The 26,311-nt window shown below is 40.2% G+C and overlaps 4 protein-coding genes across 4 annotated transcripts in view; all 4 read left to right on the top strand.

The window, feature by feature from the left end:
- LOC130182465 (neuronal acetylcholine receptor subunit alpha-9-like) overlaps positions 1-15,096 on the top strand; it is a 17,093-nt gene extending 1,997 nt beyond the window's left edge. The window contains exons 2-6 of the mRNA XM_056397440.1: positions 6,086-6,231; positions 6,312-6,466; positions 6,609-6,855; positions 6,940-7,225; positions 11,992-15,096. Coding sequence (XP_056253415.1) covers positions 6,086-6,231; positions 6,312-6,466; positions 6,609-6,855; positions 6,940-7,225; positions 11,992-12,740 — 1,583 coding nt within the window. The 3' untranslated portion in view covers positions 12,741-15,096. The remainder of the gene's footprint in view (positions 1-6,085; positions 6,232-6,311; positions 6,467-6,608; positions 6,856-6,939; positions 7,226-11,991) is intronic.
- LOC130182464 (E3 ubiquitin-protein ligase TRIM21-like) lies at positions 7,730-10,659 on the top strand. Its single transcript, XM_056397439.1, has 2 exons — positions 7,730-8,244; positions 8,439-10,659. The coding sequence occupies exon 2, from the start codon at positions 8,449-8,451 to the stop codon at positions 10,132-10,134; it is 1,686 nt and encodes a 561-aa protein (XP_056253414.1). The 5' UTR covers positions 7,730-8,244; positions 8,439-8,448; the 3' UTR covers positions 10,135-10,659.
- A 2,457-nt stretch (positions 15,097-17,553) lies between the features above and the next one.
- LOC130182467 (nuclear factor 7, ovary-like) lies at positions 17,554-19,176 on the top strand. Its single transcript, XM_056397442.1, has one exon. The coding sequence runs from the start codon at positions 17,554-17,556 to the stop codon at positions 19,174-19,176; it is 1,623 nt and encodes a 540-aa protein (XP_056253417.1).
- A 4,888-nt stretch (positions 19,177-24,064) lies between these two features.
- On the top strand, positions 24,065-25,024 carry LOC130182541 (olfactory receptor 4E1-like). The gene has a single exon (XM_056397538.1). The coding sequence runs from the start codon at positions 24,083-24,085 to the stop codon at positions 25,022-25,024; it is 942 nt and encodes a 313-aa protein (XP_056253513.1). The 5' UTR covers positions 24,065-24,082.
- Positions 25,025-26,311: the final 1,287 nt, after the last annotated feature.

Here is a 26,311-nt window from a genome sequence, read left to right as displayed (position 1 = left end):
GAAGTGATGAAAACTGAACTGTGTGTGCGTTTCGGTGTTGGGACAATGGAGGGAGGCAGACTGAGCAGTGATAAACCTTGATGGTTATCAGGATTAAAGCTGTCAATCACAACATCCACCCAGATAAGAGGAGGCGTGACCTCCAGAGGTTAAACAGCAGAGATAATTCAAACACACTGCGACCCTCCACGGCTTTATCCTCTAAAGCTGCAATTATCTCCAGCAGTGGTTTTATCAAAGATCCAAAATCTAATGATATTTCTGATGTTGATTTTAATCGGATGATGACAGAAAAAAAAATCCACAGTTCATTTCATGGACAACTGACCATCAGTTGTTGAGATATTTCATTCTGAAGCAGTTCAGCGCCAACATTCAGAAGTGAAGCGTTGTTTCCAAATACAGTTACGAATATGAAGAACCGCTGGTTCCAGACTTTTCTACGCTCAGATCCCCAGTTCTGATTTTTCTCAAATTGATCTCTTCAATGTGACCTAACAGAAACATAGTCAAGTCAGATTTTAGTCGATGAATCAACTATTTCGATAATCGATTAATTTTGTGTTGACTGTGAAACAATCCCAAATATTCTGTGATTCCAGCCTCTCAAATGAGAGAATTTCCTTCTTTTCTTTGTCATATGTCATTGTAAAGTAAATATTTTTGGGTATTTGGACTTTAATTGAACAAGACATTCAGCTCTGCAAAGTTGCGATGGAAATAAGTAAATTTAACTTGTACATTATTAATAAAAGCTTGTTAACATTAGTGTACCAGACAGATGGAGATGGAAATGTCTGAAAACAGCTTAACAATCACATTTAAAAGTGAAGGATGAAACTGGCTCCGGATGAGAATGTTTCGTACCAACACACACAGTCATGTTTCCATCACTTCAGAGGACATTAACATTGATGTACATCAATTTCCCAGGTACATACCCAAACCCCTAACCCCCAACCCCCAACCTTTAACCTTTAACCTTTAACCTCTAACCAAGTTTTCACTCTTAGATTTTGGGTCGAGTCACTATGTGTTAACAGATTCATGTTCCCACAACATGAGTAATACAAGTACGCACACACACACACACATAGAAATAATGCAGCACATATTCGTCATCAGCATCATCGTCTTCACCATCATCGTCACCATCCATCATCGCCACGGTAACAAGAAAGTCCATATGTGCTGCTCAGTGCACAGATGGCCAGAATCATGTGCATCACGGCTAAGTGCAAAGAACAGATGAAGGCATGTTAAGTCAATATGACCCTAAGCTGTTTGCGTGCGTGTGTGTGTGTGTGTGTGTGTGTGTGTGTGTGTGTGTGTATGTGTGCTTGTATTACCCATGTTGTGGGGACCTATACCTATGTAAATTATATAATCGGGACACGACTTCCTTTTAGGCACAAAAGCAAGTTCCCTTCACGTACATCATTAAATTTTATGGTTTAAGGTAAGGGTAATGTTAGGTTTAGGCCAAGGCAAGTAGTGGTTACTGTCATGGTTTGAGTAAGTCTCCAGGAAATGAATATAAGGTGATTTACCGTCCTCTGGAGGGTTGGAAACACAACACTGCGTGTGTGCCAGCTGGCATGCTCTCAGAGCTGTTAGCACTAACACTTCCCAGGCAGTTGATACTGTCCGATAAAGTGCTGACGCATCTGCTCAACAGACCATGGAGACATTTGAACAATGAACAAAGACAATAAGAGGCGGAGCTGCAGGTCGATTTACAGAAAGCCTTGATCTCACCTGGAATTAGCTGTAGGTTCAGTCTTACCTTATTATTGCTGAGCCAAATGCAGGATGCTGATTGGTCCTGCTTTTTCTGACAAACAAGTGTTTGTACTTAAAGTACCAGTGGGAAAAACACACAAGTATTACCAGCTTCATGTAGTTGGTGTGTTAAGGCCTGTGGTTCCTAACTTAGAGGTTTGGCCGGGTAAATTTGAGATGTCGTCAGATCATTAATGGGAGAGGAAAGAAGAAAAAACTAAGTTCTAATTCACTGATCTATTTTCATTTATTGGATTTGTCTCTAACCTTTAATTTTTGGTGAAATAGTGGATGATTTGACTTCTTTGGACCTTGAAATGTTCTAATTATCAATGGAGAGGTTCTTGTGGTCTTAAAGCAGGTTCAGGTTCACGAGGCCAGTGAGTTAATTCTAGAAGTCTTTTAGGTGGTTCTAGGAGGTGCGTTAGAGGATTCTAGTGGTCCTTAAAGAGGTTCTAGGGGTGATTCAGGTTGTTCTTGTAGCCAGTGAGGAAGTTCATGGGGTTTTAGTGGTCACTGAGGGGATTCTAGAGGTCCTTTAGATGGTTCTAGTCAGTGTCCAGGACGTTCTAGTTGTCCTTGAAGAGGTACTAGGAGTCACTGAGGAGTTATTAGGAGTTTCTTGCTGTCATTGAAGAGGTTCTAGTGGTTCTTAATGGTTCTTTAGGTGGTTCTTGTATCAATTGAGGATGTTCTAGGGGTCATTGAGGAAGCCATCTAAGAGCACTTCGTGGGTTTTAGTTATCATTTAAGAGGTTGAGGTGGTCCTTTAGGTGGTTACTGCAGCCACCGAGGAGGTTTTAAGAAGAGGTTCTAGTGGTCCTTAAAGAGGTTCTGTGGGCCCTTTAGTTAGTTCTTGTACTGTTCTAGGGATCTAGTGAGAACATCTATGGGATATTTTGGAGCAATGGTTTAGACAGCACTTTCCTCCACCATCAGGCTTCTTTAGGAGGTTTTAGTTATCAGTCAGGAGGTTCTACTGGTCATTGAGGAGGTTCTAGGTGTCTGGCAGGTGTCTCTAGTTCACCTCAAATAGATTCTAGGGGTTCTTTAGTAGACTGAACACCTATGGGAGATTTTTATTGAGCAACATTTTAGGCGGCGCTCTCCACCACCGCCATCAAAACACCAAATAAGGGAAGATGTTTTGGAGAGTGATGCTGATCCCTACAGGACAGTTCCACATGTGGAGACCATCTATGACGAGGGCCACTGAAGCTATTCCCAGCACCTTACTAAGACACGTTTAGTTGGATTTTACTTTCATTTGTTACCAGTCTGTATACACAATGTCAAATTGAATGGAGCTCTGGCTTGTAGTTGTCAGGATATCTTGAAGGTGTTGGACACAGGGACAGACAGAGTGTTGTCACTGCAGCCTTCACATCCTTCTACTGGCCAAGCAGGTACAACTGAAACACCTTAAATGTGCTGTGTTAAAACTGTATGTTATTCATTTTGTTTAAAACGAATCCTAAAGTTGTGTCAGTTTGACAAACATGAATCTTTTTTAATTAACATGCATTATTCAATATTTTTCTTCTTATCAACAGACAGCTATCCCAAAAATACTCACTAGAGCAATGAATGTGGATTAATCCATCACTTCAAATAGTCCTGGACAAACTTTTTCCTGTTTCAGGAACTTACTGAGTCTTTTTTTAAATATTAAGGTGTTTTTGAAGATTTCCGTGCGGGGTAGTGAAGTCATAAAGCACGAGACGCTTTAATTAGAAATAAAGAAAACAAAAACACCAGACTTATAATTAATAGACATGTATGTTTCCAGACAGATACATAAAATAATCACAAATAATCATTTATATTAATGAGCTTTAAACAGACAAACAGAGCTGATGTGAATCAGATTTTCTCTACATCCTGTTGTTCACGTCCGTCTGCATCATTTCCACATTTCCATTTTTGTCCAAAGGATGTTAACACTCAGGGGGAGGAGGACTCTGTGTGTGTCTCTACTGTCATGTCAGAGTTTCTTAATATATTATTTTCTTATCTGAAGGTCGCTGAATAGACCATTGCTTTTCTGCACTTCCTTTTTTGTGCAAGGCATGTTGTTAAACCTCTGTCCGTGTGTGTGAGAGAGAGACAGAGATTAGGACTATTTTTTTTGTCTTTAATGTCTCCTCTTGCAGTTATGAATCTCTGTTTGTCATTGTTGTTGAGTGTTCAGAATTGTTGTGAGTGGTTTGTGTTTCCATTGGGTGATGTAATCTGAACAAAACTGGGTTTTCTCCTCTTGTGATATTATTCCAATTAAATGTGACAATGGATTTCCAGCAGTCTGACTCTCAGTCTGTTGAACTGGCTCCATGGAGCCTGATTCAGCAGGTGCCACGACTTTAATGTGAAAAAAGTGTTTCTATTTCAAATTGCGCATTAAGCAGGTTCATGGAAACGCACCTACAGGCGGTTAAAATTATTTTCTCTGACCACTTTTCCAACGTCTTTCTGAGCTCTTCATCATGACATTCTTGGCTGTTTGACAGTTGATTTTCTCCCTGGTTCATTTATGTTTCTGGTTTTTTCTTCCAGGTTCCCTTAAACTAATTTTCTCTCATCAAAAATGTAATTTCTTCATGACAAAATCAAAACACTTTCCACAAGCCACAAGAAACTCCAGCTAACTCAACACTGTTGAATTAAACTTAATTTCCAGAAAAATAATATTCGGACGAATATGTGATCAAGTAAAATACAGCAGGTAGTGCTGCCTTTAAAGATTTTAATAGTCGACAAAATTATTTATATGTTCTATTTATTTATGTTGTCACCTGGAGGTTTGTCTTTATCTTTTATCACTTGTGTATTTCTCTTATATGGACTATAGGTCTGGAAAAATATTACACAATATTAAGCCGCATAAATCCAACAAAACCTTTTTAGAAATGAGGCACTGCAGCGTCTGAGGCGACAGCCAGCAAAGTGTTTCACTGTGACCTTACAGGATGTGTCTTTGGCCACTGAACTTCATTCCTCGGCCGCCTGAAGACGACTGACTGCAGCTGATAGTGAAGTGTTTGTCGTTAATTTACACAACTGAACTGTTGGCTGTTCTCTTCATTTACTTATATGGTTACTGGACTGAAGATGAAGCTATGTCTGCTGCTATTGGTCTGATGGTTCAGATGTTATCTGCTGACTTACAGCATCTTACTGATGTGAACTTTGGAGAACATAAAATATAATTCTGTTCTTCAGATCTCTGAACTCTCACAAACACTTAAATTAATTTGCCTCTGTATTTTTTGTTTGTCAGAGACTCGTGAAATTAAGTCACTGATCATTTCTGTTCATTGTCTTGTCTACATATGAACATTTTATGCAAATTCAAGTGAAAAGTTTCAGTTCAGGCTGCTGTTGATGTAGAGGAGAATAGTATGACACAGACGAACACATGCATCTGTTCAGGTCACCTCCACCATCATCATCACCATCATCATGTTGTGACAGGATTTAAAGAAATTAGCGGTCTGCTGCTACAGACGATTTTCTGATTAATCTGTAACACCTGAGGAGATGACCCGGTTAATTGAAGTGGGAAATGTGGTTTGCACGTGTGTGTGTGTTATCATGTGTGTGTTCATGATTTACATGAGAAATTTCAGGATAAAGAGAGAATCACGACAGAGAAAAGGACTTTATACTTTAGGACACTTCCAACCTCATAATGTCTAAAATGATGTGCGAATGAATCAGATTCACATTTGAAATGTGAAGAGAACATCAATGTTTGGATCAAACTATGGTAATAGTAGTGTTTGTAAAAAGGTTTATTAAGTTGTTTAAAGCCAAGAAGACTAAACTGAACAAGAAAAAGATTAAAACACAAGAAATTGACTCCCTTAAATACTTATTACCAAAATTCTTGTAATCAAGAGTAAAATCACAGATATGATTTTCCATATACAGACACAGTTAATTTGACTTTATTATTTTTATTTTGTTGTAAATATAAAGGCTGACTGTGGAAAGCGTCCCCTAGAGGCTTAAGTGTTGCATTACAGCAGCAATATGAAACTGCTGAACAGATCAAATAACACACGAATGATTTAACTAAGAGTTATGGAGCTGAGAATGTTGAGTTTGTCCTGAAGGGGGTGCTAGAGAGAAGGTCATGGGGTCAGTAAGTCTGAGTAGTTAATCCTCTGGGGAACAGGAATGAGCTCAGGACTGTCAATAGAAATCTGACCAGGAGGACATACCAGCTCTGGAGAGTTGGACTGACCAACACTCTCATCTACCTGGGTCGATGACAATGTCTCTCTCTCTTTCTATTCTCCAGTTTGTTTGGGCGCTCATGGTCGCTTCGCTCAGAAGCTGCTGAATGACTTGTTCTCCAACTACACCAACGCCTTGCGTCCGGTGGAAGACACTGACCACATCATCAACGTCACCCTGCAGATCACTCTCTCCCAGATCATCGACATGGTAACCAAACCCTGAGCGCTGATCCAGATGTTCACGTTGTGTGTGTTCATGTCCTCCCTGATGGTGTTTCCTTTCACCAGGATGAGCGGAACCAGATCCTGACCACCTACCTGTGGATACGCCAGGTGTGGAATGACGCCTACCTCACCTGGAAGAAAGAGGACTACGACGGCCTCGACACCATCCGCATACCCAGCAGCTATGTGTGGAGACCTGATATTGTTCTGTATAACAGGTAGGAGTTGCTTCCTGCCCAGCTGCAGGACACTGGTATGGAAGCATTAATTGGCAATAACACTGAACTATGACTTCCTGTCTTCTATTCTTCGTCCCTTATCCCCTCCTTCACATGACTTCCTCCACTTTCTCCATCACAGTGCAGACGATGAGTTCTCCAGCTCCATGGAGACCAACGTTGTTCTCCGTAACGATGGTCAGGTCATGTGGGACCAGCCAGCCATCACCAAAAGCTCCTGCTCGGTGGATGTGGCCTTCTTCCCCTTTGACGTCCAGCAGTGTCACCTGACGTTCGGCTCCTGGACTCACAACGGCAACCAGATGGATTTGTTCAATGCCTTGGACAGTGCTGACCTGGCTGACTTTGTCCCCAATGTGGAGTGGGAGGTGAGTTGTTATATTGGTCATGTGTTCACTTCAAGGCGTTTGTTAGTTCTTTGACAAAAATCTTAAATCTTTTTTCCTAACCAGGTTTTGGGCATGCCAGCCAAGAAAAATGTCATCCTGTATGGCTGTTGCTCGGATCCGTACCCGGACATCACCTTTACCCTCCACCTGAAGCGACGGGCCTCCTTCTACATCTTCAACCTCCTCATCCCCTGCATGATGATCTCCTTTCTGGCCCCGCTGGGCTTCTACCTGCCAGCTGACTCAGGTGAAAAGGTTTCTCTGGGTGTCACGGTGCTGCTGGCCCTTACCGTGTTTCAGTTGCTGGTGGCTGAGAGCATGCCGCCCTCCGAGAGCGTCCCACTGATAGGTGAGCAGACCAAGGACTAACTGATTTTTATGTTTCGTTAAAGTTGTTTGTCATTTGTTGAGAAAAATATTTTTGAGCTCCTGAGTTTCTAAATCAATCAGTGGCGGTCATGATGGTACAAGTAAAAGTGATTGTGAAGTAGTTGTGTTATATAAAAGGGATAGACCAAATACTTCGAAAACTAGAACATAATGTCAGTGATTGAGATTGGGTTCTTATTCCAAACTATCGGATTCTTGGGAATCATTTAGTTTTGACACTGTCAATCAGTTCCTGTCAGTGATTGCATATATATATCTGACATAATATCAGACGTAAACTGTCAAAGCCCCTTGACAGTACTTGACTCTTGGTAAACAGTAAAATTTGACTAAAGATGGGCTGAAGGACAAAACCACTACTCTACTATAGTCAAACAATAGAGGGCAGGACATGTGCATTACATCATATCAACTTTGAGCTTGTGATAGCATGTATTTGAGTCCTGTAGCCTGTCAAACTAGTACAACTTCTTCTGTCAGCTCAGCATTTTCTGAATCTAAAGTCAATGTTAGAGAGAAGAAAATGTTATTGTGAAATAGTAAAACTCAAAGTCTGGTGGATGTTTTGCAAACCTCTTGAAAACTGTCCTCTATTTCTTCCACTTTGAAACCTTTGGTTCTCTTTGGCATTCAACATGACATTTACAATTTTACCCACTTAGAGAGAGAGTTGTGGCCTATTGACCCAAACATAGACTAAGCTAAGTCTTATTGGCTGTTATAAATGTACATACCTCGCTCCAGATGCCAAAGGTTTGTCCTGCCCAAACCAGAAATGCAAGTAAACCTCATCCTGAGAGTTTCAGTGAGAGCCAAGCAACACTTGAATGACAGGGAAGCTTCAACACCACGTTTCACAGAGAAAAGAGTGACAGCAGAGCTGCAGGCCAGATGAGTCTCTGTTTTCTCTAAAGAAAAAACTAAACTGAGTTCATCAGGACCTTCTCAGCAACACAGCGGAGTCCCTGCAAAACACTGGTGAGTATAGCTGCTGATACTTAACATGTACTCTGCTCAGGCAGGAAGTCACATTCATTTAATTACATGGTTGATTGGAAATGGAACAACAACATAGTTTTAAGTATCTCTTCCAGGAATACAGAAGTCACAGTTTGATATTTTAAAAAAAGAATTCCAGTTTTGTTCTTTCACACATTTATTTTTCCTCTCAGTGTGTAGATCATGGCCGCTGCCAGCTGTCTGCTAACTGAAGATCAGTTTCTGTGCTCCATCTGTCTCAGTGTTTTCACTGATCCAGTCACTACACCATGTGGACACAACTTCTGTAAAAACTGCATCACTGAACACTGGGATATTAATGTCCCTTGCCTTTGTCCTGTGTGTAAAGAGGTTTTTTACACAAGACCAGAGCTGCGGGTCAATACTTTGATCTCTGAGATGGCTGCTCAGCTCAGACATGAAGTTCAACAGAAAACCAACAGCAGCAGCTCGGAGCTACAGCGTGCCACATCAGAAGATGTTTGCTGTGACATCTGCACTGGAACCAAACTGAAAGCCCTGAAGTCCTGTCTGGTGTGTCTGTCCTCCTACTGTGAGACTCACCTGGAGCCTCACCTGACAGTCACAGGTCTCAAAAAACATCAGCTGATCAGTCCTGTGGAAAATCTGCAAGGTAGGATATGTATGAAGCACGATAAACCGCTGGAGCTGTTCTGTAAGACCGACCAGACATGTGTCTGCATGCTCTGCATGGTTTTAGACCACAGGACACATGATGTTGTTCCTCTGAAAAAAGAATATGAAGAAAAAAATGCTGAGCTGGAGAAGACAGAGTCTGAAATTCAGCAGATGATCCAGAGGAGACGACTGAAGATTCAGGAGCTCAAACACTCAGTGAACCAAAGTAATAAAGATGCAGACAGAGCGATAGCTGAGGGTGTTCAGGTGTTTACTGCTCTGAGGGAGTCTGTTGACAGAGGCCTGGCTGAGTTCACTGAGATGATCAAAGACAAGCAGAGACCAACAAAGAAACAGGCTGAAGGCTTGATCATAGAGCTTGAACAGGAAATCTTGGACCTGATGAAGAGAAGCAATGAGCTGGAGCAGCTCTCATGTTCTGAAGACCACCTCCAATTCCTCCAAAGTTTCCTGTCCTTAAAGGATGCTCCACCCACCAAAGACTGGACAGACGTCAGTGTCCGTCCACCATCATATGAGGGGACTGTGGTAACAGCTGTAGTTGAGCTGGAGAAGAAACTCAGGAAAGACATAAAGAATGTCTTTAAGGTGGAGCTGAAGAGGGTCCAGCAGTATGCAGTGGATGTGACCCTTGATCCTGAGACAGCAAATCCATGGCTCATCCTGTCTGGTGATGGAAAACAAGTGACATTTGGTGATGTAAATAAGAATCTTCAAGACAGTTCAAGCAGATTTTCTTATTATGCAAGTGTCTTAGGGAAGCAGAGTTTTACTACAGGAAGATTTTACTATGAGGTTCAGGTTAAAGGGAAGAGTAAGTGGGATTTAGGAGTGGCCAGGGAGTCAGTTAACAGGAAGGGGCAAATCACACTGAATCCTCTGAACGGTTACTGGACCGTCTCTCTGAGGAACGGAAATGAGTTCAAAGCTCTTGCTGATCCATGTGTCCGTCTCTCTCTGAAGTCAAAGCCTGAGAAGATGGGGGTGTTTGTGGATTATGAGGAGGGTCTGGTCTCCTTCTATGATGTTGATGCTGCAACTCTCATCTACTCCTTTACTGGCTGCTCCTTCACTGAGAAACTCTACCCATTCTTCAATCCCTGTAATAATGATGGTGGGAAAAACTCTGACCCTCTGGTCATTTGTCCAGTCCGTGACATCAAGGTTAACTTAGTACGAATATATTCAAGAATACGAAAAAATCCATAATCGACAAAAAATAAATAAATAATATGATTACTTGAGGACTTTTCAAGGACATGTTATTGCTGCTCCCCATCTAAGATTACTAGGTTTTCTCAGTAAACTTCTTTTTTCTAATTCATGCTTAACCTGTGGTGTAGTGGGGGTGAAATGCAACAATCACCCCCATCTGAACATGAACCACGGACTGGGAAGTTGGGTACACCTCAGATCCTAAAACACATTTTAACATATATATGGTAGAAGAGGAAGCAGGTACAGCTATGTCAAGGTGTATTTAAAAAAAAGATTTCATTATCTTCTTAATATTTTTCTTTTATGTGTCCCTTTGCTACTTACTGCTGCAAGACACCAGTTTGAGAGAAACTGCATGTTCTTGTATGTCCTGATCTGGCCTCTCTTGTTATCTTGTTATAATTGTATGTTCTGCAGCTGCTGTAGACACTAGATGACATTAAATACATCATGTGCCAAAGATTTATAGTAGATTTAAAATGCTTAAATAAAGACAAATCAAACAAAGACAATGTGAAATGCTATATATATTGTTATATATGTATTTTCTTTTTATATATGAATTTTTTGTGGCATAATTAAATGAAAAACATACATTAAATGACAATTATTTATCCTTTTGTCTGGAGTAACTGAAAGAATTGTTTTTCATTGTGGCATGAATTTAAAATCAAATCAAACAGAAAACAAAGTAAAAGTCTCCTACTTCACTGTGTTTGTGATCTGGAGGCTTCAGGTTTCCACATCACACTTGTGTAAGTGTTATATTGGACCAAGACAAGACTAAAATCTTTCTCGTGATTACTGGTGTCAAACTGAGATTTAATGTGATTGCAGGAGCACTTTCCCCTGCAGCAGATACATTTGAAACCCTCTAGAGTCCAAATCTGCACAAACACTGTTCTGCACAGTCAAGGTCATTTTTTAATGTGATAGGACTTTAAAACCTTAGGTCCAGATTTCACCTGATTCAGCACAGATGTGGATTCCACATGGAAACCTACTTTTATATCTCTGTCCAAAATATAAAAAGAATTTACAATGTAAAAAGTCTAACTTCAAACAACAAATCAGTCAAGAGGATCTAACATAATAAATCCATGTTGTTCAGACAAATATTAACCCAGAAGGGTTTGCTCAGTGGGATTGGCTGATGGGGAAGGTTTTGTGTTCCAGGTGGTTCTTTGTTAGTGTGAGAGTCTGTGAAGGAATTTTAATTCATGGCTGTGAGATCCCAGAATACACATGAGTCTGAAGGGTAAAACCTGCAGCTGACAGGCAGGATGTTTGTATCCCTTCACTTTAAGAGCGTGTTGTGATACAGCTCACTGAGAAGAAAGTTGCCAAGTAAGCAGATTTGTAGTTTGTGTGTGTGTGTCTATGTTTGTTGGCTAACATCACTGTAATGAACAGGAGGCCAGCGGGTCGATAATGTCCGTCAGCAGTTATTTAAAATACGATAATCACAGCTCAGGCATCAATGAGCAGCAGTTCATTACATCATCACATTTCAGTGGAGAGTTTTCTCTACAACTGTTTCGATTCTTTCCATCTTTGACAGTTTTGCACAGAAATCTTTGTCAAAGATAATACTTATGAGATTGTTTGACTGCACTATAAAGTAAACTAGATTTCACGTTGTTCAGCTGAGCTGGAGCAGATCTGGGCTACAGTTCGATTCAGTGTTACTTTACATGACGTACAAGAAGTACAAGTCTGAGGATGTATGTTTATCATTCAGGTGGTGTAAGGTTGCTCAGCACCTGACAAGAAAAACTGCATTTTTCATTATTTAACTGTACATGTATTCTGACCCTCTAAATGATCTTCAGTTTCCTTTTTCAACAGGAAAGTACTACATTGCTACCATGACGATGGTCACTGCTTCAACAGCACTCACCATCTTCATCATGAACATACACCACTGCGGTCCAGAGGCTCGTCCCGTCCCAGAATGGGCCGAACGTTTCATCCTCAACTACCTCGCCCGCATCTGCTTTGTCTATGAAGTCGGCGAAAACTGCCTCGAAGTGACTTCATCCGGGAAACAACCTCTGTCTCAGGAGGAGTCTGAAGCCACATCAGCCAATGGTGCCAACCCCAGAGGACCAAACTGGGATGTGAATGGACAGGCGTGGGGAGGGAGGGTGGAAGACAATGGGGCGGGGGCGTCTCTGAAGTTGGAGCAGGATTTGACCAACCAGACAGACTGGAAGGAGGATCTGTTTGTGACCATCGACCACTCGGAGGAGGAAGGAGCTGTTGGTGGACGTGACGAGCAGGGAGAGGAGTCAAACAGTGCCGGTGGAAGAGGAGGAGGAGGAGGAAGAGAGCATGTTGAAGAAAAGAAAGGTGTCGGAGGTGAAGCCAAGGAGAACAGGAGGGAGATCTTAGTTAAAACCCAGTGTGTTTGCCAACACCACGGACTGCGCAAGAGTGTTGAGTTCATTGCCAGCTCATACCAGGACCAGCGAGCAGCACAGCTGCGCATTGGGGAGTGGAGGAAGGTCGCTAAGGTCATGGATCGCTTCTTCATGTGGCTGTTCTTCATCATGGCCTTCTTCATGAGCATTCTTATCCTGGGAAAAGCCATCTGAATTAGATCTGGCCTCAGAGAATCACAGCGAGTTGGTACACTGATAAAATGATTCGTTAAACTTTCTAAGTATTGAGTCTAAAATCAGTCTTTGTTTTCAGTAACAGGGATGTTTGCTCAAATATTAATTGATTTCAGAGGCCAAAGGCTCAATCCACCAACCTGTCATAAATTTAAACTTAACCCGATGTCTCTGCGAACAGTGATTTCCACCAGAATTCAAGATGTAAGTAAACAGGTTTTAAAGAGGCGAGTTCATGAGGGTCAATAATCAAGAAAAGGCCATAGATCATAGATCATAGATTCAAATGCTTTGAACGCATCTCATCAAATATCATCAAAGGTTTTCATTTAATTTAATAACCTGCAGCATGGTGACACGGATCATTGTGTTTGACATGTGACTCCCAGCACTGGCCCGAATCAACTCTCTAGAAAAACAGCGATCTGCCACCTTTGCTCCTGAGATCATCACATTCCAGCAACTTCTGGAAGACATGTTTTTGCAGTTTTGCAGTTGAGAGTTTAGTGCTCATTTGCATGAAATTTAAAGGGAGGTTTCTAACCCAAATATCATACATAACGTTCCCAGAAATATCTGCAATAGATTCCTTACATCAAATATATTTGCTGTAGCCAAGTAGGTGCCAAGTAAGTGAACTGAGGAAGAGAAACTTGTGTTTGATGAACGTGCAGAAAGGAAACAGATGCATGAAATAAATACGATCTGAAAGTAAAGACAGCACCAAATTAACTTAAATTAAATGTTTCTTTTCTAAAGAAATCTTAGAACTACTAAGGAAAAGATGAAGTTTTATGCAGCAGAGTGCAGGAGTCAAATTACCTGGTTTCAGTATTTTTCACTTGTTTGAAGGAAAAACTGATTTTAAAGATGAATTTTGACATTAAATGTTTTTAAGAGATTAATACAACATGAGATGAGATTCATTAAACTCAGACTGGCTTCCATCTGTTTGTGAAGATCAAAAGATGAAAAAAAAAATGTTTGTTTACATGATGAGAAGACGGACTGATGTCGCTAACACAGCTGAACACAAACACACAAACACAGTTTTGAAAACCACGTTTGCCACACTTTTTTATATGTTTATGCGCTGAGTGTTCATTTTTTTAACAACTTGAAAATGCATGGATGATTTTTTTATGTACCCATCACACTGAAGTCACAACCAATAAGTATGGTTATCAGTTAATCTTTAAACAACACAGTGTGTAACTTCTGCCACTAGGGGTCTCTCATTCAAAACAAAAGACTGAGTTTGGAGATGTTGTGAGGGATCATGGGAGTTGTTGTCTTCACCACCATTGCAAATATAAAATATACAGTTTAAAACAAGCAAGATCTAAAACAGCCTATCGTAAAATTGCGGCATGAATTATTTTGACTGCTGCAACCACAACGAGGGGATATGACATCAGTGACAGTGACAGGTGACCAAATAAAAAAGCAAACCTTTACCTTCATTAAAATGACAGATTTCTCCAGGTGTGAAAAGTGATGGAAACATTTGGGATAATGTAAGTACACACATCTACAAAATATGCAACACAGGTCTAGTCATTTTTGAACCTTTTCATGCCATCTATGAATTTTGTGTCAATCAACTAATTGTTTCTTGCACAATCCATGAATGAAATTGAACTTAATTTGTGAATTCTGCTTTTTTTTTATTCAGCCATCAGAACAATCAAACAGGGAAATGATACAGAGGTATTAAAGGAGGTTGTAGAAAATGAAGAATGTACAAAAAGAGGGAATAGTGAAAGGAAAGAAGAAAAAACTGTTTTGATGCTCAATCAGTGAAAATCATGACGATAATCTCACATGATCTTAAAGAGTATTATCAGGCTTATGAAACTTATTTTACGTCTTTATTAATTAACTTATTCTATTGTTGCCTTGTTGCTGCCTTCACAAGACTAATTATATTCAAAAAAGAGTAAACAATTACAAAAAATCTTTAAAAGAATTTATTTGCAGTCTCCATTAAATAGTTTGTTCTCTAGAGAGCACTGACAAGTGTACAGAATGTTTCACTGTTAAATGTCCAGCTCAGTACTTACAGTATCTTAGTCACAATAATTTAATAACAAAATTAAGGAGATATTAAAGTGAAGGAGCAAAAGAAGTTCAGATAATTAAATTTTATAGGCCTGAGAAAAAGTTACTCAACTTCTCTTTTTTTGGAGTGTATGTGACCATCACAATGTAAAAGTACAAATGCCAAATGTATCACTGTAACATTGTTATACACTGTATCCTGATTGTGTGATATATTTACACATGACACACTGTGAATGCCATGAAATACATTAAACTTTTCATAACAACTTTGTTTCTTGAGTTTTATGGAAATTTTTTCTTTTTCAAAAATTGACAATGCACAAATTTCATTTCATATGTATATGGGAAAAGGGAATCTAAAACATCAGATACTGGTTGCCCATGAAACATCTCAGTTGGTGACCTGTGTTTGAGCTGCAGTCTGGTCTGTCTGCAGCAGATGGCGCTGCTGCTGTCATATACCTGCTTCACTTCCAAACGCAGATTGAGATTGAGAACAAAGATTATTATCAGATTAATTATTATGTGGGAAGAGTAGAAGACACCACAACAATCATGGCAGGAAAAATGATTGCACGAGAGGATGTAAGGGAGTGCTGAGAAAGAATGCATCAAGGAAGAAAATGAAGGGGAATTTTACAGCACAGACTACGCCTAGCTAGACGGACATTTTCAATTACAGGCCAGCAGGTGGTTTCCTTTTTAGTAGGATAGTCAACAACCAGACCAAGCTCACCCACGTAACCAAAACTGCTGCCAAGACAATGGGTCTGCCTACACCCAACCTCTCAGAGCTCAAGTGTTTGGCTATCACACGAATTACAAATACAAGAACCAAGGACATCACAGATCCACTCAACTACCGCTTCAGTGTATTGCCCTGTGTACGCAGGTCCGGGACCCTGAGGTGCAGAAGAGCCTGGTACCTGCAGCCACAGCAGCTCTAAACAGGGTGACTCACTGAGGGAAGTACGTCTTGTTTTCATGTTGTTCTACCTGTCGCTCTTGTGTCTCATGTATTCCTGCAAGTGTGTGTAAAATGATGTCCACTGCTGGGAAAAAGAGCTTCCCTACAGGAAACAATTAAGTTTAATTAATTAGACCAAACAATACACTGAAGAAAGTGTGTCACTTTGACCTTACAGTATGTTTCTTTGGTGGCTAAACTTCATTCCACAGCTTTGTCAGCTGTTATTAGCCTGGTAATTTGTAATGATACAAACAAATCTTGTTACATTAGACCAACTGATCGAGGCAGACAGCTGCTCACCATGAGTACGGTTCTGTTGGAGGTTTCTTCCTGTTAAAAGGGACTTTTTCTCCCCACTGTTGCAAAGTGCTTGCTCTTTGTGGGAACTGATGGGTTTCTGGTATAACATTGTAAGGTGTTGACCTTACCCTGTGAAGTGCCTTCAGATATTGTTCTTGTTATTGTGAGGATTAATGAGAGCAGGTCTGTCAAGTGTTGGACTTGCCTGGTGAAGGCAAGTTGGAATTCCTTCAAACATCTGTTTCAGAGTCACAGAAGTTATTTGCCTGGAAAAGCCATTATGTTTCCCAAAGAATAATCTTAATGACTAATAATTATTTTATGACTCAGTCTAACAATTCAGGTTATAAGCCCAAGATTTACTGTCACAGGTTAGGTTGTTGATTGACCCCTCTGTCAATTTAAGTATTCAGTTGCAATGGGAACACAACTTAAGGTTTGCGCTGACCTCTGCAGAGTCAAATAATGTTTTTCCACCGCATGGTACTGGCTTGACTCTACTGGCTTACGGTACCAGGTGCTTCCTTTTCCACTGCAGATAGTACTCCCTCAATGTGATGTTTTTACTATAGCAATGACGCACAAAGCTATCATGACGTCATCTTCAACACAACACACACATGAACAATGGAGAATATTGAGGGGATACCCACCAGAAAAACCCTGGTCAGGTTTGTGGCCCTCACCTATTCATGCTGACATTCACACCTAAAGGCAATTTAGAGTTGCCAGTTAACCTAACCTCTCTAATAATCACAGTGTTCATGCCTCAGATGTTTTGCTCTAGATTGTGCCAAGAGTTTGTCACGATCTGAACAAAAACGTCTCCCAAAAGGCTGCAATAAGAGGTGGAGCAATAAAGGAGAAAGTGTATAAGAGTAAGGTGGTAGTCTCTCTGGTCCTGTCTAAATAAAAAGTAACCTTAAGTTCATCAGGACTTTTCTCAACAACACAACAGAGTCTTTGCCAAGTACTGGTGAGTACAGCTGATAGGACTGATTATTAATAATACTTATATATGGTTTTAAATGTTTCTGAAGTTCTATGTCTTAATGTTGTATTCTGCAAAGGTGTAGTTAATGATACATTTCTATAATGGTGGACAATAAAGTTGTTGGTGTGTTCAACTACAGACATTATCATGAAACTAAACTCTATTGACTATGACTGACTATGGATAAGTACCTCATACAACCCTACTTAAAATAATCCAAACTATCTGACTGACTACTTTAAAGCTGGAAACTTTAGAGACTTGATGATTTAGATTCCTACCCCTGAGACTTCAGAATTGACTCAGAGAGCTCACGAACATCTCTGTAACCAAATAACTCTCATTCCTTTTCTTTCATTTCAGTGCAAAATAATTACTTTTAAAGTGTCTTTCCTAGTATTACAGGAAAAATATTTTGATATTTTTAAACAAAGAATTACAATTTTACTCTCACTGTGTAGATCATGGATGCAGGCATCTGTCTGCTGACTGAAGATCAGTTTCTGTGTCCCATCTGTCTTGATGTGTTCACTATTCCAGTCGCCATATCATGTGGACACACCTTCTGCAAAACCTGCATCACCGAACACTGGGATATTAATACCCATTGCCAGTGTCCTGTGTGTAAACAGGTTTTCTACACAAGACCAGAGCTGCAGGTCAATACTTTGATCTCTCAGATTGCTGATCAGCTCAGACATGAAGCTCAACAGACAGCCAACAGCAGCAGCTCTGAAGATGTTTCCTGTGACATCTGCACTGAAACCAAAAAGAAAGCCCTGAAGTCCTGTCTGGTGTGTCTGTCCTCCTACTGTGAGACTCACCTGGAGCCTCATCGGACAGAGTCAGGCCTGAAAAGACATCAGCTGAGCGACCCTGTAGAGAACCTGAAAGTCAGATTCTGTACGAAACACAAAAAGCCCCTGGAGCTGTTCTGTAAGGTCGACCAGAGATGTGTCTGCATGCACTGTATGGTTTTAGACCACAAGGAACATGATATTGTTCCTCTGGAAGAAGCACGTAAAGACAAGAAGATGGAGCTGGGGAAGACGGAGGCTAACATTCAAATGATGATTGAACTGAGACAAATGAAGATTCACAAGATCAAACACTCAGTGAAGCTCAGTAATGAAGATGCGAACAGAGAGAAAACAGGTGGTGTTCAAATCTTCAACTTTATAAGGAATTTGATGGAAAGACAGCAGAAGAACGTCACCGATACCATTGAAGAGAAGCAGAGAACAACAGAGGAACAGGCCAAAGGTTCAATCAGAGCGCTGAAACAGGAAATCTTAGAGTTAACAAAGCAAAGTGCTAAGACGGTGGAGCTCTCATACACTGAAGATGACTTAGATTTCCTCCAAGGTTTCCTGTCCCTAAAGGCTGCGCTACCAACCACGGACTGGACAAAGGTCAGCATACGTCTACCATTATATGAAGGCACTGTGAGAATAGCTGTGGAGAGATTGGTTGAACAGCTCAAAGAGACTGAGGCACAGTTGGGTGAAATGAAGGACATGTTGTCTAAAGCAGAGCTGAAGAAGGTCCAGCGATATGCAGTGGATGTGATACTTAATCCTGATACAGCACATCCCAGACTCATCCTGTCTGATGATGGGAAAGAAGTAAAGCATAGTAAGATCAGGAAAAATGTCAGAGACAGTTCAGACAGATTTTCTTGTTTGTACAATGTTTTAGGAAAGCGGGGTTTCTCTTCAGGAAGATTTTACTATGAGGTTCAAGTTAACGCAAACGCTGACTGGGATTTGGGAGTGGTCAGAAAGTCAATCAACAGGAAGGGAAAAGGTCCACTGAATCCCAAAGAGGGTTACTGGGCTATAGGTCTGATGAATGGAGAATACACATCTCATGCTGACTCTCCAATCGAGCTCTCTGCAAAGCCTGAGAAGGTCGGGGTGTTTGTGGATTATGAGCAGGGCCTGGTCTCCTTCTATGATGTTGATACTGCAGATTGTATCTACTCTTTCACTGGCTGCTCCTTCACTGAGAAACTCTACCCATTCTTCAGTCATGGTGGTAAAAGCTCCACCCCTCTGATCCTCACTCCTGTTTATTACAATGAGTAGAATAATAACAATTAGATTTTCTACCTAAAAGATTTTATGTTGTTTAAATGTATTAGATATGTCACATTTTCAGTCTTGTGCAATGTGCAGTGTAAACTACTGATTCTGATTCAAGTATTTTTTTTTTTTGTCTTTAATATGTCCCTTTGCTACTTAGTTTTTTGACAATAGATATGTGATATTAGTATGACTTGAAAAACTGAATAACTATTGAAATGTATGTGACCCATCTGTCATGGGGACTATCAATCAAGCAATATAAAAGTATGCAAGATTATTTCTGTACCATAACTGTGATGTGCATTTTAAAGTGAAAGAAAGCTGCAACAGAGCTGTGTTGTTCTAAAATATATATTTTTAAAAATTTTAAATAAATACATGTTGTGTGCTCCATGGTTTTTGAAGAGGTCACATCTCTGACAACACTTGTAGTACAAAGAACAACTCTATTGTGAGACCAGTGTCTCCTAATCATCCTTTCTCTCTCAAGTACAGCTTATCTTGTATGTTAATGTTAAAAATATGTATGCAGACAGTGTACTGCGAGATATTTGAGAATTTTAATTTGTTTTAGTGTTCTTGCTGTGTACTACACTGTAGTAGCAAACAATGACCAGCAGATAGAGCTAAACAGCTTTACATTTAATCTTGAACACAGTGGACCTCTACAATCACATTTAGCAAAAGCACATTTAATCCTTATTATGTATCCTGTTTTGGGTTTTTTCTAGATTTGACACAAAGTACATTAACAAATATTCATGTTAATGTCGAATGTAATTTTTCTATATTCTATTTTTACCAAACACACATACAGCACATGTTATAGATGCTAAGCTCAGCATTTATCATTAACACTCATGCTTGAGATGTAAATGTAAAGCTTGACTGGCTAAAGTGCAGCATTAGCTAAGCATTTGGTTACTACCTATTCAAGAGTCTAATCTTGTTTCAAGCTCTGGTTTTAAGACTTTAATAAGTTTATACTATTTGTTCATGTCTTGCATTTTATTAAAACATTAGAAGTAAAGTATTAATATACAGTAATTCTTGGCCTTGGTTGTATCCTTGTTCAGGCACAGTACTGGCCAGGTGTTGGGTGAAATGATTAAATGTTGTGTGCTCTGCATTTGAAGTGAACATGAAGGTCAGTAAGGTCACTGTACAAAAAAACAACCAGACAGTAAAACAGTGTCTTTCCTTGTATGTATGAGGATACTTGACCAATAAATTTAATTGTAATTGTCCAAGAGCATGATTGTCACATAAACCAGTCTAACATGGATGTGTAGTAGTGATACAGTAACTCTTCAATATCAGAGTTTTCATCGTTAAACTTTGTTGTGAACAATAAGCAACAACAGTTGTAAAAAGTTTCATCACTGTGTTCCAGTTACCACAGCAGCCAGTAATCAGTGGTAATGACTCTGAAACAAACGCAATCATTAATGAGGTCCACTGTGAGCCGCTTCCTAACAAAACACTTACAAACAGTTTCTGATGGTAATTAGCCCCGTGGGAGCAAAGAGAGAGGCCCAGTAATAGATGTTGATCAGAGCTCAGAGAATAACACTGATTACAAGAGGCAGTAATGAAAACTCCTGGGATCTACAGGGACTCCATTCACTGACAATGCACGATGAACCTGTGGCTACTGAAATTTGGTCCACAGCAAGAAAACACTAAAACTACTGGCCAGATTTTGATTAAATTTGTTGGTCCCTAAACAATTTAAGTGAAGCCTCACCTTTCTTCGTGTGCCATTACATACACATTTTCATGAGTCTGTTTTTATGTCTATGAAGCACATTGTAAACTTGTTTTTGAAAACAGCTATATAAACAAGGTTTATTATATCATAGTCTAATGGATAGACTCCCACGAAACTTCACTTATTGACTTTAATGACTCCATGATCCATCCTTCCAATCAACCATCTATTTTCTTCAACTTATCCAAGGTAAGGTCAGGTGGCAGCAGGTCAAGCGAAGTAGTCAAGTCATGTCATGTTCCTCTACCCAACACCATTTTCCAGCTCCTCCTGGGGGATCTCGAGGTGTCCTACCAATTGGACATGCCTGGAAGACTTCCAATGCAAGGTGCCCAGAAGACATCCTAACCAGATGCTGGAACCACCTCCTGGCTCATTTGACGGGAAGGACCAGCATCCAAGCTTCCTCCAGATGTCCGAGCTCCTCACCAAAGGCTGAGCTTAGCCACCCTATGGAGGAAACTAATTTCAGCCGCTTGTTTCTGAAATCTCATTCTTTCAATCATTACCCAAAGCTCATGACCATAGGTGAGGGTCGGAACAAGGATCAGCTAGTGAGAGCTTGCCTGCCAGCTCAGCTTCTTATTCAATAAAACAGTCCGGTATAATGCCCACTTTACTGCTGATGCTGCACCAAGCCGCTTGTCTATCTTCCGTTCCATCTTCCCCTCACTTGTGAACAAGACCCCAATTATTTAAATGCTTTCACTTGGGGGAAAGAAACTCCATCCCAACCTAAGGAGACCAAACAACCATTTTCTGTCAGAGAACTATGGCCTCAGACTTGGAGGTGCTTCAGACTTGTCTGCAAACTGCCCCAGTGCATGCTGGAGGTCCTGGTGTGATGAGGCTAACAGAACCGCATCATCTGCGAATAGCAGGGAAGAAATTCTGAGGCCCCTAAACCAGACACACTATGCCCCCTTGTTGTGCCTTGAAATCCTGTCTATGAAAATTTCTAACAGTATTGGTGACAAGGGACAACCCTGGTGGAGGCACAATCCACCAGGAATGTGTTTGAACTTCTGCCGAGAATATGGACACAACTCTCACTTTGGTCATACAGGGATGGGGTAGCTCATAACAACGGCCCCAGAACCCCATCTTCTCGCAGTTCCCCAAGATCCCCTGAAATCCCCAGTCGCAGACCTTCTCAAAGTCCAAAAAGCACATGTAGACTGGATGAGCAAACTCCCATGACCCCTCAAGTAACCTTGCCAGGGTAAAGTGTTTGTCATCTGTTCCACAGCAAGCCACAAATCACAGACACATGTTTCAAGCCAGGCACACAAACTGATATGGGCTCAAATTATGCTTTTGGCAGGTCTGAGGATGGTGAGCATATTAGATATTATGAATAAATTATCTGAACGACTCTTAAAATCATAATTAACTATATGATCACAATCTACAGATTTAGTGAGTAGGTTCAAGTTTAAACTGTAAAAACTAATTTTGCAAGGTTAACTTTGTTATGTGACTAGTTACGACAGTGAATGATCTCAACAGAGGAGGGTCCCTGCAGGGTTCCTGTCTCATCTTTGTTGTAAACACTAATGAACACTCTGTTCAAGATGCTGCAACAACAAGAAACAAATATTCAACAATCTCTTACTTGTTTCTTATGTTACTCAGTCTTGTGAGAGATACATCTTAATTACATGAGTATAAACCCACAACAATAAAATTTCACCACATATTTCGTAATTTTCGAAAAAGATTCTATACCTTGTAGCTGCACCATTCTATGAAAATCACTTTATATCGGCCATGACGTCATGCAACCAAGTCTTTATAGAGGTTAGATTGATATTGAATGTAAGCACTGAGTGCCAAAAGTAATTCCCTCATGTAGTAGATGAAATATGTGCTTAAAGGTCGAGGTAGTGATGAACATGTGGCACATCTGACTCTCACAACAGGGATTTGAGTTTGTCTTTATTTGTGAATGTAGACATACCAGTGGCAAGCTAGTCTCTAACAAGACACAACCAAATATGACGACTTTGACGACCAGTTAGGAGTTAGTCATGTCCTTCCGCCTCCAGCCCCTGCACCAAATTAACACATCATGGACCAGACTGTCCTCAGAACACACAGTAACACAACTAAAAATTAGAAGAGCACTAAGAGAGAACAGACTTCCACCAAGGCCAATTTCAAACAACATACATTAGACCTTCCATCCATCCATTTTCTTCTGCTTATCCTCTAGTAGGGTCGCGGGGGGGCTGGAGCCTATCCCAGCATTTTTTTGGGCGAGAGGCGGGGTACACCCTGGACAGGTCGCCAGTCCATCGCAGGGCAAACACATACAGACAGATAACCATTCACACTCACAGCCACACCTATGGTCAATTTAGACTTAGAGTATCCCATTAGCCTAGTCCCCATTTTGCATGTCTTTGGACTGTGGGAGGAAGCCGGAGAACCCAGAGAGAACCCACACAGGCACGGGTACAGTAGTCAATTTCAAATTCAGAGTAAATTATCTTGATAGTTTATTTCCCCATAGAAGCAAAATATAATTAATAGTACATTAAGCTTTTCTTTGCAGTGAGTGAAAGTAGTGCCATAAAAACACTGCACAGGCACAGTTACAGTAAGTTATAATTGTAAATGTATTAATAAATGTGTGGAACGGGTAAAAGTAGATGTGTGAAAATTTTAAATGTTCTGAAAGTTAAATATTGGCTAATGACAGTTGCAATGCTGATCACATTAATTCCTTACTGTTACATCACACATTATGCAATGCTAAGTGAATCCCATGATGTAAAAATGCATCTATAAAAAGCAGTGGCTTTTCATTGCTGTTGGCAAATACCACCAGCTTGTAGTGATGATTAAAACTAACAACACACATGAAGTCACAAAGCAGGTATTACTGCATTACAAGCATGACTGTTTAGAAAATGCATTTTCTTAATTTCAAAATGTAGTCAAAATATATTAAGATGTTTAAGATGTTTAACTTTGCATTTGTTATTGTTGTACAGCTTATATTGTTATTTAACATATCAGCTATCAAGGATATCTAAATTGCCAAGACTAATTCAATATCCATTTTACAGAATACTTACTTACACATACTTGCTAAATAACAGAACACTGTCATTTTTGTTTTTCAGGTTGATGGAAAACTACACGTACAACAGCTTCACACTCCAGTTGGAGGGGTTAAATGTCTCCAAGGACTCTGTCTACCCTCTGTTTCTTTTTATATTTTCCTCATACTTGTTTATAATTGTTGCAAATGTTGGAATAGTCGTTTATGTTTTCATGGACAAAAACCTTCACCAGCCTATGTATCTACTTTTTTCAAACCTTGCAGTCAATGACATCCTTGGAAGCTCTATCATTTTGCCCCGTTTGCTCATAGACATGTTGCGTCCTCCCTCTGAACGTCTCATCAGTTATTACGAGTGTGTGGCCCAAGCTTTCACCATACATATGTTCAGTACCACTGCTCGCACTGTGCTCATGATTATGGCCTTTGACAGATATGTGGCCATCTGCAATCCCCTGCGTTACGCTGCCATAATGAACAACAAAATGTTGGTGAAGCTGACAGTTTCTGCCTGGGGAGTGGCTTTTGTTCTGGTCGGGATTCTGCTCGGTCTGACCATGAGACTGAACCGATGCAGGACTGTGATCAGGAGCCCTTATTGTGACAATGCTGGACTGTTCAAACTCTCCTGTGAGAGTGTGTTCATCAATAATGTGTATGGTCTGACTTTCACTGCAGTCCTATACACAGGGTCTATAGGCAGCATGGTTCTCACCTATACCAAGATAACAGTAGTCTGTCTGATAAGTAAGAACAAGTCTTTGAACAGTAAAGCCTTGAAGACCTGCAGCACTCATCTGGTTGTGTATCTGATTTCATTGTTCAGTGGAATGTGTATCATTATTCTCCATCGCTTCCCAGAATACGCAGAGAGCAGAAGATTTATTACTATTTTGTATGTTATCATCCCTAGCAGCCTGAATCCCATTATTTATGGCATGCAGTCTAAAGAGATACGCAAATTTTTATCTAACTTGTCTGCGTCCAAGAAGGTTTTGTCATCATAATAAAGATGAATTCCTTTTTTTGTGCACATATATCAACAAAAATATCATAAAATGTGAACCAAGAGTAGCCTAATTTATTCTGTATTCTTGTGATTGCTCCCTGCACTTGGGACCAGTAATTATGGTTCCCCAAAGAAAACCCCCATAGCTCCAGGACCAGTTGCGCTTTCAAACAGAAACCTTGAATGTATCCACCTTCTACAATCTGCAAGCTTCCTACCTGTAGACTCACATGGTAGTTTCTGTGTAGAAAACTTATACTTACTTCACTGACAATGCATGATGAACCTCTGGTTACTGATTACAATGTTCTGTACTTTGGTCCACAACAAGAAAACACAAAAACTACAGATTTCGTTTTTAATTTGCTGGTATCTAAACAATTTAGGTGATCCCTGACGTTTCTTCTAGTGCCATCATTTCCTATATGCACATAAAATACACACAATAAGACATATTTTCATAAAACATGTATTTTCTGTTTTTATGTATGTGAAGCACTTCATAAACTAGACTCCCATGAAACTTAACACAATAACTTTTTGATTTTGATGACTCTGACTTTTCCTCTGTAAAACACACCATACAGAACTTCTGTCCAGGCGCTTTTGCTCTGGGCTGTTTTCTTGGTTTGGCTCAGCTCCTTAGTTCCAGTGAAGGGAAATCTTAATGCTATAGCATGCAATGATATTTTATGCTATTTGCGCTTCTAACTTTGTGGCAACAGTTTGGGTGACACTTGTTTTAATGTTTAAAATAAAGAAACAGTTTTCCCAGTTTGGTGTGGTAGATTTTGACTGGATTCACCTCAACACCATCCAACACCCTTTGGGATGAACTGGACTACTGACTGTGAGCCAGGCTACAACACTCCCACATTAGGCACACAAACTGATACGGGCTCAAGTTAGCTCGTAAAGCAGTGATCATGGACTGGCAGCCTATTGGCCACACGCCAGATGTTAGTCATAATAGATATTATGAATAAATTATTTGAATGTCATTCATATCAGGGGTCACTAAACATCATCAGTATTGGTAATCAGGTTTTTACTGTGACAGTTTCTTTTGCAAACTTAACTTTGTTATGTGACTAGACAGTGAGTGATCTCAGCAGAGCTGGGTCCCTGCAGAGCTCCTGTCTCCTCTGTTGTTGTAACCACTAATGAATTAACTTTTCAAGACGCTGCAACTACAAGAAACAAACATTCAATATTAAAAGTTCATACATATACTGTATGTAACATCAGAGGTTACATTGGTATCAGGTCATTCTGCATTGAATCT

This window comes from Seriola aureovittata, chromosome 15, assembly GCF_021018895.1.
Source record: "Seriola aureovittata isolate HTS-2021-v1 ecotype China chromosome 15, ASM2101889v1, whole genome shotgun sequence".
NCBI lineage: Eukaryota > Metazoa > Chordata > Actinopteri > Carangiformes > Carangidae > Seriola > Seriola aureovittata.
Note: the sequence above shows the minus strand (reverse complement) of the source record. Positions and strands in the feature narration are given on the sequence as shown.

Bases quoted from the DNA above. Each gene is read 5' to 3' on its own strand.
- LOC130182464 (XM_056397439.1), top strand. From the start codon at position 8,449: ATGGCCGCTGCCAGCTGTCTGCTAACTGAAGATCAGTTTCTGTGCTCC.
- LOC130182467 (XM_056397442.1), top strand. From the start codon at position 17,554: ATGGATGCAGGCATCTGTCTGCTGACTGAAGATCAGTTTCTGTGTCCC.
- LOC130182541 (XM_056397538.1), top strand. From the start codon at position 24,083: ATGGAAAACTACACGTACAACAGCTTCACACTCCAGTTGGAGGGGTTA.